This window comes from Ascaphus truei, chromosome 5 (assembly GCF_040206685.1).
Source record: "Ascaphus truei isolate aAscTru1 chromosome 5, aAscTru1.hap1, whole genome shotgun sequence".
NCBI lineage: Eukaryota > Metazoa > Chordata > Amphibia > Anura > Ascaphidae > Ascaphus > Ascaphus truei.
Window position 1 is genome coordinate 241,220,214 of NC_134487.1, and position 15,721 is coordinate 241,235,934.

Here is a 15,721-nt window from a genome sequence, read left to right on the forward strand (position 1 = left end):
GAGAGGGGACAGGAGAGAGGGGGGGACATGAGAGAAGGGGGGAGAGAGGGTAAAGGAGAGAAGGGGGAGAGGGGACAGGAGAGAAGGGGGGAGAGAGGGGAAAGGAGAGAAGGGGGAGAGGGGAAAGGAGAGAATGGGGAGAGGGGACAGGGGGAGAGAGGGGAAAGGAGAGGGGGGGCAAATTGAGTGGTGGTGTGGAAGGGGCAAACGGAGTGGTGGGGGGGAGAAAGAGAAGGGGCAGGAGAAAAGGGGAGAGAGGGACAGGAGAGAAGGGGGGAGAGAGGGGACAGGAGAGAAGGGACAGGAGAGAAGGGGGGAGGGAGGGGAGAGGAGAGAAGGGGGGAGGGAGGGGAGAGAAGGTGGGAGAGACGGGAGAGGAGGTGGGAGAGAGGGGACAGGAGAGAAGGGGGAGAGAGGGGACAGGAGAGAAGGGGGAGAGAGGGGACAGGAGAGAAGGGACAGGAGAGAAGGGGGGAGAGAGAGGGGACTCCCGTGCTTTCTCCCTCTCCCTCCCTCCCTCCCCCCGCTCTCTCCCCCCCTTCCCTCCTCTCTCCCTCCCTTTTCTATCTCCCCCTCCCCTCCCCCCTTGCTTTCTCTCTCCCCTTTCCCTCCTCTCTCTCCCCCCCTTCCCTCCTCTCTCCCCCCCTTCCCTCCTCTCTCCCCCCCCTTCCCTCCTCTCTCCCCCCCTTCCCTTCTCTCTCCCTCCCCCTTACCTCCTCTCCCCCCCCCCCCTTCCCTCCTCTCTCCCCCCCTTCCCTCATTTCTCTCCCCCCTTCCCTACTTTCTCTCCCCCCCATCCCTCCCTTCTCTTTCTCCCCCCCCCTATCCCCCACCACTCTGTTTCCCCCCCCCCCCCCGCCGTTCACATCTCTCCATTTTACCCCCCTTCACATCTCTTTCTACCTTAAATGCCTTTATTAACTAAGATGTATCAGCAGGTATTATAGCTCAGTTGGTAGTGCAGCTGCCCATGAGTTGAGTGAACCAGGGTTCGATTCTTGGCTGGGATGTTTTTTTTTTTTTCAATTTTATTCACAGACGAGAGTAAATATCCGCTTGGCTACTTCCACTCGAGTGCGAATAGCCAAGCACAGCTATTTGCACTCAAGTGGGAATAGCCAAGCGGCTATTTACACTCGACTGTGAATATCCACTGCCAATTTTTGCAGCTGAAGAAAACAATTAGTACCAGCTACCCTGGGTCTCACTAGAAGGCCTCAGGAGGAGCACCATGCAGAGGAAAGCTATGCAATGCTGTAAGATCAGAACCTAAAATAAACACCATTGTACCATCATCAGTGTGATTCACTGTGACGAAGGCCTGATAAAAAACAGAACTCTGAGGGTTAATTGTATCACAGAATGACACGTGAATTTATTAGCAACAGGTGCACACAGCAGAGAGTTTCAAAACAAAAGATCTCTGAAAGGCAATACGGTATACAATATATTTATACCCTAAAAACTAAAATGCACGCCCCTTTTATGGTTGTGACTTGACTTGTGCGTCACTAAAAATGACATAATTGTATAATAAAAAACAAAATGAATATGTGTTAATCAGCTAAACTCATTATACCAAATTCTACATATCTGGGGGTTCATTGTTTATACATTTATTTCAAAGGGGTTAATTATGGTAATTGCTGTCTTAGCTGTTTCTCTTACCGAATATCTTTATTTACACTTTGTGAAGTTTTGCTTATCTCCGATTCCCGCTAACTATAACGAGGTCCCTCATTATTTTCTGGCCTACTCCCTTTCTCTCTCAAACTATTCTTTGATCCCCATCACTTATCTTTTGCAGCTGTGAATTCAAGGATATCTGCTGAGAGCGTCTCTGCTTCACACGTTCAGTTCAAACACACATATTCCACAGAAAACAGCTTACAAAATGAATGACACACAAGACTTATAGCAGACAAGACAACATGGCTGACAATAATAGTCAAATAACATGGCTGCTTAGAGCTCAGTGCTGTTTTGCGTCAGACCCCCTTTTAATGTCCAATTTTCTCAACATTCTTAACTGTCTAAGAAATTCATTAACACACATTCCGAGCTAGCTCAAACTCCTACACCCACCACATCATGAATATATATTTATATCAAAAAGAGTGCTACTGGACGTGGCAAATGTATACAACAAAAGACAGGGGTGCCCAATGCTACATCCAACTGACAAAACATATAAAGTAATAAGTATAAAGTTATTGAAGTATTTAAACTTGAACTTTATACTTATTACTTTATGTTTTGTTAATTGGATGTAGCATTGGGCACCTGTCTTTTGTTGTATTCACTGTCTAAGAACGAAGAAAGGTGTCAGTATGGACTCTCCTCCATCCAAAGAACCCATGCTGACTGGAGACGCTGCAACCACGACTAAGGTACCCTGTAAATCCTGTCCGGTTCTCCCCACAACACCGCAGAGCACTCAGCCCTCTTGTTGCCACAAAGCAGGCTTCTTGTTGCTACACAGGTACACACCACCACAAATATGGAGTAGCAAGAGACGCAGACCCCAATCTCACTTAGGCCTGGGACATAGTAGATAGGGCTGTGCTGAGCAGATGCACTTACCCCCTGCATCTGTCATCAGCGCGGCTTTAGCAGCTGCTTCCGCATGCGTGCGTAGGCTGAGAAATTTTGAGCAGACAAGCAAATTTAAAATTTGCTGCTCAGGGAAGCGGAGGAGCGGTCACGTGACCGCTCACATCCAATGGGAGCGAGGGACTAGCCCCGCCTCCCGCTCCCGACACGCCTCCGCTCTGCCCCCAAAGCGCGCTCACTGCCTCGCCTGCCAGGAAACAAAAAAGCTCCAGTTTGAGCAGGCGAAGCAGAGCAGGAGCGCTGATCGGCGCGGCCCGAGGCACCATGCCCGAGGCCTTAGGGGGGCTACAAGGGATATATATATATATATATATATATATATATACAGTGGTCGACAAATCACAAAAAAATCTACTCGCCACCTAGTACCACACGTGTGCTGTTTGGGCCAATAGGAGGTCGCCACGATGTTAAATCCACTCGCCCGGGGCGTGCAAATGTATAGGTTTGGCGAACAGTGTGTGTGTGTGTGTATATATATATATATATATATCCCCTTTTATTTATGTGCTCCAGTATTAGGTGATACCTTTTACAATTGATATTATAAGACAAGCTTTCTAAAGTTCTCCTGTCTTCCTCAGGTCAGCAATACTGATTTACCAATATTCCATCATCTTGACACAGATGTAAAAATCCAAATAATTTAAGGCAGGTAATGTAGTGAAGAAATTGGTAAATAAACAGATGGGGCAATAAATGATTGAAAGGGGCAGTGAGAATTTTAGGACCAAGTACCCCTCAGCAGTGAAAAGAGTGAAGATGCTAGAGGGAGAGGAGCTGATATCTAAAATTAACAAATGGGCTAAAAGAGGACTTACTGCTGATATGGGGTTTCAATATAGACTTTTATAATTTTGTGTAATGTTTATCCCTGCCTCTCTTCTTAATTTTACAATTCAGACCCTTCTCTCACAGGTTGAGTCTCTAGTCATGTGCCTCCTGCTCCCCTCCGTGACGCACGGCACGCATGGGAGTTGTGGACACGTGACAAGAATCAAATCTCTAGCCAAGTGCGCGCCGCCCTCATTCCCCTCCCCGTGCGCGCCGCCCTCATTCCCCTCCCCGTGCGCGCCGCCCTCATTCCCCTCCCGTTGCGCGCCGCCCTCACTCCCCTCCCGTTGCGCGCCGCCCTCACTCCCCTCCCGTTGCGCGCCGCCCTCACTCCCCTCCCGTTGCGCGCCGCCCTCACTCCCCTCCCGTTGCGCGCCGCCCTCACTCCCCTCCCGTTGCGCGCCGCCCTCACTCCCCTCCCGTTGCGCGCCGCCCTCACTCCCCTCCCGTTGCGCGCCGCCCTCACTCCCCTCCCGTTGCGCGCCGCCCTCACTCCCCTCCCCGTGCGCGCCGCCCTCACTCCCCTCCCCGTGCGCGCCGCCCTCACTCCCCTCCCCGTGCGCGCCGCCCTCACTCCCCTCCCCGTGCGCGCCGCCCTCACTCCCCTCCCCGTGCGCGCCGCCCTCACTCCCCTCCCCGTGCGCGCCACCCTCACTCCCTTCCGAAGTGCGCGCGAGCCCCACTTTCAGACGCACATGTACGCGCACGCACCACGCTGTCGTGCTGCGCAGAGCTCGCGTGAGGAAACTACAATAGAGACAGAGGCCGAACAGACGGCAGCGGCGGGGATCGGTGAGAAGAATGACGGAGCACCCATGTGCATTAACAGCCCATACACAGCTACACAACAGAGACCAGTGTGTTACTGTACTATAGCGACACCTAGCAGAGACCAGTGTGTTACTGTACAATAACACACAACTACATAACAGAGCAGTGTGTTACTGTATAATAACACACAACTACATAACAGAGCAGTGTGTTACTGTACAATAACACACTACATGACACTGTGACTGTACAATAACACACTACATGACAGAGATCAGTGTGTTACTGTACAATAGTACAGCTACATAACGACTAGTGTGTTGCTGTACAATAATGACACCCAGTTACATAACAGATTTCTGTGTTACTGTACAATAACACACAGCTATGCAAAAGAGACCCGTGTGTTGCTGTACAATAACAAGTGGAGCACATGCAGTGAGAGGAGATGCACCTATAAAAGGTACAGATTAGCATGGTTACTGTGGACTCTTGACAAGGAGTCTCTGGGCGAGTGTGTCTGCTATGCAAGTGTTTTTCCCCCCATTATATATATATATATATATATAATCAGGTCATTTTATTAATTTAACTTATGTATGCCTAACATTTTTGTATATGCACGTTTAAATACAATTTGAATTTTTTTTTGCAAGACTCGTGTCCTCATTTGTGTGTTTTTTTTTTTAAAGGGTTGAGATTTTCACCTCACACACGTTACTGTACAATAGCACACAGCTACATAAGAGATCAGTATGTTACTGTTCTACAACAACACAGCTACAGAACAGTGTGTTATTGTACAATACAATAGAGATCGTGTTAAAAATACTAATACAACACCACTACACAATTGCAGTTATTATTGTATAATACAAACTACATAACTGTTGTTACAACTAGATAATAATTAATGAAATGTTATGTAATATGAACTGCACAACAGTAATTCATTCGTATACATTAATAACATTAGTACATAACACAATTAGACAACATTAATTAACACACAGCATCAAATATATGTACACAGGTGGAAAACACGCTAACACAACTAGACAGTGATAAGTACACAACAGCCTGACCATACTATTATTGCATTACACAATAACTATACAATAATAGCAATTAAAATCATGACAATATAGTTGCGCAGCGTGCTGACACAATCATTCATTTTCATACACACTATAAATATGTTCGACATCCTGTGCTCAGCAGCTCTGATAATTTAAACACTACTGCAGGCCTCTGTGCACCACCCCCACTCTCATGCCAGTGTCTCTGCATGCTGTGACCCCTCATATCAGTTACTTTCTCTGCCCCCGCTGGCTTGGTGCCCCCCTCATGTTAGTCTCTCCCTGTGGGCTGTGTGCCCCCATGCCAGTCTCTCTGTCCCCTCAGGCTGTGTGCTCTCCTTATGCCAGTCTCTGTGCCTCAGCAGACCCCCTCATGTTAGTCTCTCTTGGTGCTCCCCTCATGCTAATCTCTCTGCCCCTGCCGGCTGTGTGTCCACCTCATACCAGTCTCTCTCTTTACCCGGTCATGCTGTATGCTCCCCTCATGCCAATCTCTCACTGTGCCCAAAAGTCTCTTGCCCCCCTCATGCAAGTTGCTGTCCACAGGAGGCTGTCTGCCCTTCTTTTGCCAGTCTCTCTGTCCCCACAGGCTTTGTCGCCCCATCATGGTAGTCCCTCTCTATTCCCCCCTCGTGCATTTTCTTTCTCACTGTGCCCTTGCAGGATGTCTGCCCCACAACATGCTAATCTCTCTTTGTGCCCCTGCAGATTTCTGTGTTGCGTTGCCCCTGGGCTATGCCCTGGGGAGGCGTGCAGGATGTCTCACAGAGGGGGTGAGCGTGACCTGCAGTCGTCCGCTCGCCGGATGGGCACCTCTCTGCTATTCCAGCTGTCTGTGCATGAGCGTGAGCTGGACTTGGTGTTCCTGGATCACAGCTATGCCAAGCCCTGGAGTGCCCATCCCGATGCCAGCAATTCCCGTCCCACCCGCACCCTCTTCATCACCCCTCGAAGGCAGCAGAAGAGCACAGTGTAAGTGCCACACGCCGCTTGCATACATTGCAGTACCTAACTATGCTCCTCTACATTGTGCAGGAGCAATTGCACTGCGTTCTCCTTTAATACTAAGTAAAGGCTCTGGCTCTAAAAACAATGGCACTGACTTTGAATCAGGGGAGCCTGGTTCAAATCTCAGTGTCTGGTCTTTGTGACCTTGGGAAATTCACTTTAACTGCATACAATCAACGCTATCTAAGAAAAAATATTATTATTGCCTCATTCTGCTTCCGATCATTTCAGTGAGACAGATCTCCCCATTGACGTTGAGACGGTCACACCAACCCCCTTGCCGCTGTACGACAACCAGAAGGCAAGAAGTGTGATGAACGAGTGTGAACGTCACGTGATCTTCGTGCGCACCGACACTGAAGCACCTCCCCCACCTGACGACTGGGAGGAACATGTGAACAGGTGAGCATGTGTGCCCTTCAAGTATGAACATGCTATCAGTTGTGTGTGTTATTAGAGAGGCAATGGCTGGAAATAGGTTGAATCTATTTCTTATTCAGTTATTATACCTCAGACTAAATGCACATATATAACAAATCCGCAATTGTATGAAAACCCTCACAGTCCTTGGCGTGTCTCTGGTTTATCCGACAGATCTGGGTGGAGCGCTGCTCAGAAAAAGCTCTTTAACAAGATCCTCAAAACTCTGCAGTCGGACCGTCTCGCTCGTCTGGCTAATGATGGCGTGAGTGCGCTCTGTGTCTTTCACTGAGGAGGGGCAGAGGGCATATAGTGTATTGTGGTGGAAAAAGATTAATAAAACCGCACCAGTGGATGTTTCTTTACAGATAAATTGTATGTTTCTCCCTTTATTACCTAATGATCCATATAAAACCATTCTCGTGTTTTATTGGAACAGTATAATTATAATATAAGCCGTGCATATAGTGCCAACGTCACCCAAAAACAAATGCATTGCAGTCGCGTGCGCTTATAGTAAGCGCGACGGTGACAATGCGACGGAACGGCGTCGCGGATTTTGGAAGCTGGCAATATTTGATTTTTCAAGGGCTGTCGCCTCATATGACAGTTCCTGAACCAATCAAATGCCAGTAAGCCCGCGACGCCGCCGCAAAGCGAAATATAACTTTCGCTAGCGGCGACGGGTGACATCACCCGTCGCGTCGCCCGTCTCGGGCACTATACACGCGGCCTTACACAGAACACCATTTCAGTCATATATGGGCCTTTCTGCATTAAATTCTCTCACTGACATAAGATGTAATGACTCCGTCATTTATACGAGTTTCACAAGACAGTGTTATATACTGAAGGTATATTTGAAAGGGTCTAGATCTACACGCGTTTATACCCTCTACGAATGTAGCTAATGGTATATTTTTGGAAAGTTATTCATGGGGGCATTTATATTTTGATGCATACTCCTTACGCCCATCTTGTGTGGAGGATAATTTTGAGTTTTGGATACCTGTTCATCCATAGGTCACACTCCTTTATAAGACAAGCTATATTTATATTGATATTGATGGTTGGCACAAACCTGTTCAAACTGCTTGTAAGAGGAGGGGGTGGTATTGGTAATGTAAATTCCCACCTGCTGCGCAATTCACATTGATGTATCTCTCTCCAGGCCACGAATGAGCCGGTGCTGCGGAGGGTCGCGGTGGATAAGTGCGCCCAGCGCATGCGTCAAGCTCTGGCCTCTGTGGGCTGGGAGACAAAGCTGGTTCAGTGGCTGCACAGTACGCTGGTGGAAACTCTGAGTCTGCCCCTGCTCGCTGCGTATCTGGACGCTCTGCAGACACTGAAGGGAAAGGTAACGGTCTGCGTGATCAGGGACATCCTAAGGCTGTCCTGTGTGTGTATAAAGGAAGTTTGCATGGTTTTGTGTGTAAGTGAAACTGGTTTACTTGGAGAGGAGTGTGGGGCTTCACAGAGTATTACTTGTTGCTATAAAGGGCTCCAGGTGGAGTGTGTAAGCAAGGAGAATTATGTGTTTTAGGAAGAGGGCGAGTGTCACTACAAAATGTGAAGGTGTGAAAAATAATAGATTTGCGTACATTTGTGAGCTTTGTGTTTTGGTTCGGAGGTGTGAGGGATTACAGAGACGCGTTTGTGCACAGTAGGGTATCCTCCGCTGTGTGGAGATGTGAGATTTGCATGTTGGTGTAAATGCGTAGAGCAGAGCAGGATCATACGGATGGAGGCGTCTCTGCAGAGCTGCCTCTCCTTACACTCTGCCTCCCGTCAGATCCCATCTCTCATTGACCGCATGCTGCTGACCTCCACTGTGAGGGCAGGAGGAGCAGGAGCAGAAGCGCTGTCTCTGCTCCTGAAGAGGCCGTGGGACCCAGCCATAGGAGTCTTGTCTCATAACAAGCCGGTACGTGCACTATGCAAGGTACCCAAAGTGCACATCTCACTGTGCACAGACCTCCGTCTGTCTGCCTCTTGTTCTAGGGAAGCTGCCTGGTACACACACCTATATTTCACTCCCTTGTTTCAGAGTAAACTTCCTGGCTCTCCTCTCATCCTCATTGCTCCTTCCGGACCCTCCAGCTCGGTGTTCCCCACTTCACGGCGGCACCGGTTCTGGCAATCACAGCTCTCCTGCTTGGCTAAGGTATAAATAGATCAGTGCACAGCAGGAGTTGTGGTGGGAGGGGAGGGGGTAGTGTGTGTATGTATATGTTCATGTTCATTCAGTGCTTGAAAAATGCTACCTGCATATGTCCACCATGGGGACCAGCGCAGGAAAGACAGTGTGTGTATGTATTTATACCTGTATGTAAAGTGTATGTATACCTGTATGTAAAGTGTGTGTGTGTGTAATGGAATAAAACAGAATTGGTATACTCCGCAAAGTTCCCGGCAGTCAATCAGATGGTCACATCTAGGCGGGTCCTTCAGACCAATAAGTAAAGTCCTTCATAGGCAGAGAAAAGGAAGAGGGATCCAGCAAGGACGATCAGTGTACATCCTTGTACATAGAGACTGTTCACATGTCTAGGGACACATTTCTCGGTTCTTCTATTTTGACCTTATATAGGAGCACGTCAGGAGTCCTGTGTTTTTAGGCCGTGGTCTTAAAATATTATAATAAATTAATTAGTATTTTGTGGTAACCTGGGTCCTTGTTTGGGATTCTTTTTCCTTTTTTTCCTTTGATTATATGTATACACGTATACATTGGTGTACTTGCTCTGTGATGCTTTTACCCGTAAAGAAGTCTATCCTCTTACCTATGCCTACTCCCTCTACTCTGCAGGTCATTCCGGTGGGTGCACACCTGGTGAACAGCGGCAGCGGGGTTGGCGCACTGCAGTGCCTGGAACACATGATCGGTGGGCTACGAGGGAAAGTGCTTGAGGTATTTAATATCCAGAAAGGCTGTCAGTGCGGTAGAGGACAGGCGGTTCTTGTGAGCACTGTGCTGCAGGTCTCAGCTGCTACCTCGTTTCTCTGGCTCTCTTGTTAAGTTGATACTTTTTTCCTAACCCAGTAACGCGGTGGTCTCTTTCCTCAGATTCACAATCACTTCCCTCGCAGACCTGTCATTTTAATCGGCTGGAACACAGGATCGCTGGTTTCCTGTCACGTAAGTGCCTGGGGAGGTGAAAAGGTTTGAAGAGGGGATGATGGGACAGAAGGGGGATGTTAAATATAAACTCGAACTTTGTAAAACAGAGTTTCATAATAAAGCCGGTGAAAGAAAATAAAATGCAACATGTTTTGTATGGGAACAAGAATGAGAACTAAAGGAAGCATGCTTCTTCATTTAAAGCAGCAGTTCAAGCAATATCCTACATGTTTTTTATTTTTATTTTTTTTAAATCAGTTCTGTACTTTGAGAAAATACTTGTAGCATTAAAAAAAATATATATGTTTTAAAGACATTTGTAATGTTTCTAATGTAGGAAGCATTTCTAAAGTGACAGTCCCCTTCCCCTTCTGATAGGCTCAGGCTCTTGAGCCCTGCCCTCTCTATAGCAGTGGCACCAATTGTATCTAGTAACTACCCAGTCAATCATATTCCAGGAACTACATTGCCTAAAATGCTGTGCAAGAACTGAATTAAATAACCCGGAGCAAGTGATCGATTACAGGAGAATGGATCGATCTGCAGATTAGCTAATCACTTGTCAGTGTGCAGATTGTATTGATGCACATATTGAATGGGGGGGCGGGGGGGGAATATATATATATATATATATATATATATATATATTTTATTTTTATTTTTTATTTTTTTTAAACGGCAGCTTGAACTGCAGCTTTAAAAGGATACAAAAACCCTTTGTCACAAGAAAGGCATGCTCATTGTATTGGTTATACAGAATACAATGCACTAGTACAAGTATACAGTATACTATAAGACTATAAGATGCATTCAATATGTGAGAGTTCTGGCTATTCTGATGAGAAGCATAGTTGTTTCTCACTCAAACTGTAAGTTATATTCGTCTCTTTCCAAATCAACCCCTTGTTCACCTGAACTTTGTTTGTTTCTAGTTGTTTTTGCTGTACATCTCAGTACCTATCTCTGGCTGTGGGCCATCTAATGTGTTCATCTCACATCGCCATTTCCCCCTCTTATCTCCCAGGGCCTATTACAGGGCTGCTTTTAGCGTTTTTTGGCAGTTCTGAAGACTCCAGATGTAACACAATAATTAATTGCAGGCTAAAGCATGCAGTTAATAAAGTTTTGTAGATTTTTATGGGAATTTTTCAGTTCAAACAAGAACCTTTTAGAAATGAGCTGGACGTCTGGGAATTTATGGGGTAGAGTTTTGGGACGTTAGTATAGGGGTTTGGGGGTCTTGTGACCGGATGTTAAAATAAATTGCGGGACTGGATATCAAGATTGGGACATGCTGGTCACTAAATTTGTGTTGTTTTACCGACTTCACGCACAGGTGTCCCTGATGGAATATGTAACAGCCATTGTGTGTTTAGGATTCCCCCTGCTCACGATGGACGGACCCCGAGGGGTGAGTTATCTATCATCGAGTCATTGATATGTACAAATCCACTAAATAATCATTAAAGGTGCTGTTCATCGCCCCTCCCCCCCCCAAAAAAGCTCAATGTAATACACTTTAAAGCAAATTGACACCATTATTTGACTTTTCCTTGTTTTTGATTTTATTTACCTTTGTTAAATAAAAAAAATTAAAAAACCTGCCTGCAGTAGTGTTCACATGGTAAGCTCTGCTGTTTATTCAGACTTGCTCCTCCCTATCCGACCGCACAGCGTAGTTTCCAGGCTGAACTCAAATATCATAGTCTTATGCTGAGCTTCTCTGATATGGTTCTTTGAAGTCCAGTGATGGCAAAAAATGGGAGGGGCCTAGCAGCCAAGTTATTTGCGATATTATGCTCTTGTTAGAAATAAAATACAGTAAAGAAAAACAGTGAGCAGGTGGAAACCGAAATCTCGCTGTTCAGATTAGTGAAGAAGCCTTCAAAAAAATAAATGTGCAAGGGGCGGATGCACTTCTTTTTTTCTTTTAAGCATCAATCGATTCAAAACTAGATTTTCTTGTTTGTGGTAGCCGTTTAAAAGTGTTGCTCCTGATGTCTTGTACCTCTGCTCTCTGGAATGTTCATTAAATTGCACATACACTCCCATTGATCCCATACAGCGCGATCTTTAAACACTAGTTCCATTAAAAGGCGTGAATTCCTTTTTTTCGGCACCCTCCTTTCATTGGGCCGGTGTTCTTATTATCCTGAATCTGGCTCCCGCAGGACGTTGACGACCCTGTACTGGACATGAAGACGCCGGTCCTTTTCGTGGTGGGTCAGAACGGTCTGCAGTGCCACCCGGAGGCAATGGAGGATTTCCGGGAGAAGCTGCGAGCTGACAACAGTCTGGTGATTGTAGGAGGGGCCGACGATAATCTCAGGTACCCCCACAAGGGAGCGCCATAGTCATCTGTAGTATCCGTGCACCCCCTCTACTGCCAAACAAATCGATTAGATTGTAAGCTCTTTCGGAGAAGTCACTCCTTTCACCCAATGTTTCATTGATGTTATCATGCGCCATCAATGAAACATTGGCGCATGAAACAACCTTTTTGGCGCGATAAAAATATGCATACTGTACATCAGTAGCCCTGTATTAAGACAACATTGTGTTTAGAAGCTTGATACGTCCCGAGACCCTGTAAGCAGAAACCTGTCTGCGTTGCGTTCCTTGCTGGCTACTTTTTGTATACAAAGAGTCGTGAGAGGCGGTGCAGCTGCCTTGGAAAAAACATATGACCAGTACTGCAAAAAGTCTAGGTACAAAAATGTATTGAAGGCACATTTAAAAACAGTAAGGGAGCACTCTTACGCGTTTTGCATGGTCGCCCACGCTTTATCAAGCTTGATAAAGCGTGGGCGACCATGCGAAACGCGTAAGAGTGCTCTCTTACTGTTTTTATATGTGCCTTCAATACATTTTTGTACCTAGACTTTTTGCAGTACTGGTCATAAGTTTTTTCCAAGGCAGCTGCACCGCCTCTCACGACTCTTTGTATGCTGAAATCCTCTGGTAGGAGCACGCCGACAGCACCCGGATCTCCATATGGTCATCAGTGAGTAACTTTATTATTACATGTTGCTCAAATCAATGTGACTTTTATTACAATCAAGTTCCTATACAGCCATTTGACACCCATATACGATATATTTATTATAGGCTATTTGGAGTCTGCAGATAGTGGCATTCAAGGGACCTTCACAATGGTACATATCTATCACAGACTTTGTGGATTTTGGAGTTCTGGGTTTAACTAGCTGTTTTGTTTGGAAAGATAATGAAGATTAAAATGCTCTAAATTGCATATTTAACACATGGGCATTTCCTGGCTAGCATTGCTAGAGGTTAAAATCCTCTATTTTTCTCTGGCTACTTTTTGTAGCAAGCTCAAGGCGATGAGGTGTAATAGCTGCTCCTGGTTTTCAGGTTCACTACTTTTTTTTTTTTTTTTTAAACCATTTGCATCCAGAGGGCTCTGCAACGCATTGCTGCAAAAGGTTTAACCACAAGCATGGCTGAACAAGCTGCAAGAGGTTGAAGCTTTTCGAAAATCCTTATTACAAAATTAAATCTGTGAGCTAAAGGTGACAGTTTCGGGGATCTATGTATAAAAGTCTCCTGGGTTTCAAACTAAAGCAAAATTGGTGCAAACATTTTGCACCAGATTTATCAAATGTCATTGCTTTTAATGGGATTCCTTATGTATGACCAACACGCAGCCCTTTTTTTTTTGCCCTAGTTTTGAAGCCAGGGGACCTTGATAAGTACATTCCTTAGTGTGCACCTTTGCAGAATCTGAGCATCTGCAATGTATTTACAACGTTATATAATGCAGAAAAGGAACCACACACACAATTTATTATAATCTATAATCATGGGGAAAATAATACTCCAACATACTGGTAGTTTCCACTGGGTCTTAATTGCTGAGCTATTACTCAGAATAGGCCCCCTCTGTCCGGTATCACAGCAAGAAATTTTCCAACACAAAGTAAAGCCTGGACCATTCGTGTTATAATAAAAACATAAATTTGTTTGATGCAAAAGTAAAAATTTATCTTAAAAATGCATGACACAAGTATAAAAGATGTCACCTCACCAGATATGTTAGACCCCACGAACATCAATATATACAGCCACAATGAGGAGGTCTTGCAGGACCAGTGGTTTTGCGCCCACACAGTGGCTTCTATCTGTTAACCGTGAGTATATCGCTACCTCTGCTCTTATCATCCCAGGATTAGCAAAGCTAAGAAGCAGTCTGAGGGCCTGACTCAAAGCATGGTGGACCGATGCATCCAGGTAAGGGGATAGAGGATCTGGTGATCAGTACCTAATCAGTACGTACTAAACTCTGCTCAAACTTCATTCATACTTCTATAGCACATATAGTGTAAGTAGCGCTGTACAAAGAATGTGCAAGTACAGCATATCCCAGCCTAATGTTTGATCATTGAGGCACAGAGACATGGTCACATGTGCGTTAACACTGGGAAGTAAATTAAGCTCCTATTTCAGGGATAGTGCATTTACCAATAACACTCCATTCCAATTATTATTAATATTAGATTTTGCTTACATAACGCCGAAAGTATAGAAATTGCTTTACATAGAATTTTTCAGGCACAATGAGGCCTTGCCCCAAACTGCTTACAATTTAACATTGCCTGAGGCCCAGGGAGATGGTGACATGGCCAGGGTCACAAGGAAAGCTGACACAGGTATTTGAATTGTTTCCCAGTTCAGATGCAGTTACATTACCACTGAGCTATTCCTGAAGCAGACGTAATTATTGTCCTGGCTTCCTCTACTAGGATTATTGTATAAAACAAATGGATTTTCGTCCAATAAGTTGATAATTTCGCAGTAACCATCTTGTGCTTCCCCCCCCCCGCCCTCCAGGATGAGATCGCCGACTTTTTGACGGGGGTCCTAACACGAGCCGAGGGCCACGCTGGCTCCGACCCTCGAGACCTTGATGCTGAGAAGAAGAAGAAGCCTCGTGATTTCCTGCGGAGAGACATGTCACTGGACCTGTCGGAGAGGAGCAGCAGACCAGCCTCGCCTGGTGCCCGCTTCCCCGCTTCTCCTTCCGGCTCCGAGGTGAGAAGAGGGCAGAGGTTAAAGTAACCATCCCTCCTAGTACCAAAGTGACCGCATTGCAGTTGCATTTTCTGTAGGTTAAATGTACTTGATTTATACCATTTTAATACAAATCAAACAAGTATTAGTATTTTTTTCAACTTTAACTAAAATCATTATTTTACTTCGTCTCCATAGTAGTGAAATGCTTTGGAGTATTTATACAATCTTCGCTTAATCTGTTTTGCGATGACACTTGCGTATCTCTTTTTCTCTCTTAAGTTGTGTTTGACTAAAGATGGCAGCATAATTAGTCTCGAAGAGATAATTGGCAAAGAAAAACAATTACTAGTTTGCTCTCCAATTAAGCAGACCTCAAGAAAATTGAAACTGATTAATTTTAACACGAAGTGAAAATTGTACATTAGAGGGAATTTCCCCTTTCACTGTACAATCAGCTCTATCTCTTTATGCAACATAGTTTACATTTTGATAAAGCTGACCACACCGATAAATCTATGCTTTCTTTTTAAGATGAATTTATTTCAGACAAAACTTGATCCTTCAATATAAAATTATGGTAGCTACAATACTTTCAGTTTCAGACACCTTGGGGCTGTTTTGAATATCCGGTGTATTCCAACCTAAAATGAGTAAAGATGCCGACGGACATCATGTTCTATCCCAGGTTACCAGTGCCTTTGGACTGGTATAGATCAAAAGATAGTTTGGGATTTTGACAACCCTGGGACTACTTTATGACAATATGCTAGTAACAAATGAGATGAAGGGTTGCACCTTTAACACACAGGTGGCTGGGGCTGCCATATGAAGAAGACGCTGG

The 15,721-nt window shown here is 45.4% G+C and overlaps 1 protein-coding gene across 3 annotated transcripts in view; it reads left to right on the forward strand.

Annotated features, from left to right (window-relative positions):
* The first annotated feature begins 3,675 nt into the window (after positions 1–3,675).
* KANSL3 (KAT8 regulatory NSL complex subunit 3) overlaps positions 3,676–15,721 on the forward strand; it is a 65,792-nt gene continuing 53,746 nt past the window's right edge. For 2 of the 3 annotated variants that reach the window (XM_075601872.1, XM_075601873.1), the window contains exons 1-13: positions 3,677–4,239; positions 6,006–6,269; positions 6,537–6,707; positions 6,900–6,990; positions 7,897–8,082; positions 8,518–8,649; positions 8,773–8,889; positions 9,535–9,636; positions 9,793–9,864; positions 11,183–11,257; positions 12,018–12,175; positions 14,034–14,097; positions 14,698–14,898. In XM_075601872.1, coding sequence (XP_075457987.1) covers positions 6,055–6,269; positions 6,537–6,707; positions 6,900–6,990; positions 7,897–8,082; positions 8,518–8,649; positions 8,773–8,889; positions 9,535–9,636; positions 9,793–9,864; positions 11,183–11,257; positions 12,018–12,175; positions 14,034–14,097; positions 14,698–14,898 — 1,584 coding nt within the window. In that variant the 5' untranslated portion in view covers positions 3,677–4,239; positions 6,006–6,054. Of the gene's footprint in view, positions 4,240–6,005; positions 6,270–6,536; positions 6,708–6,899; positions 6,991–7,896; positions 8,083–8,517; positions 8,650–8,772; positions 8,890–9,534; positions 9,637–9,792; positions 9,865–11,182; positions 11,258–12,017; positions 12,176–14,033; positions 14,098–14,697; positions 14,899–15,721 lie in introns of all 3 variants that reach the window. The other variant, XM_075601871.1, reaches the window with a different exon arrangement.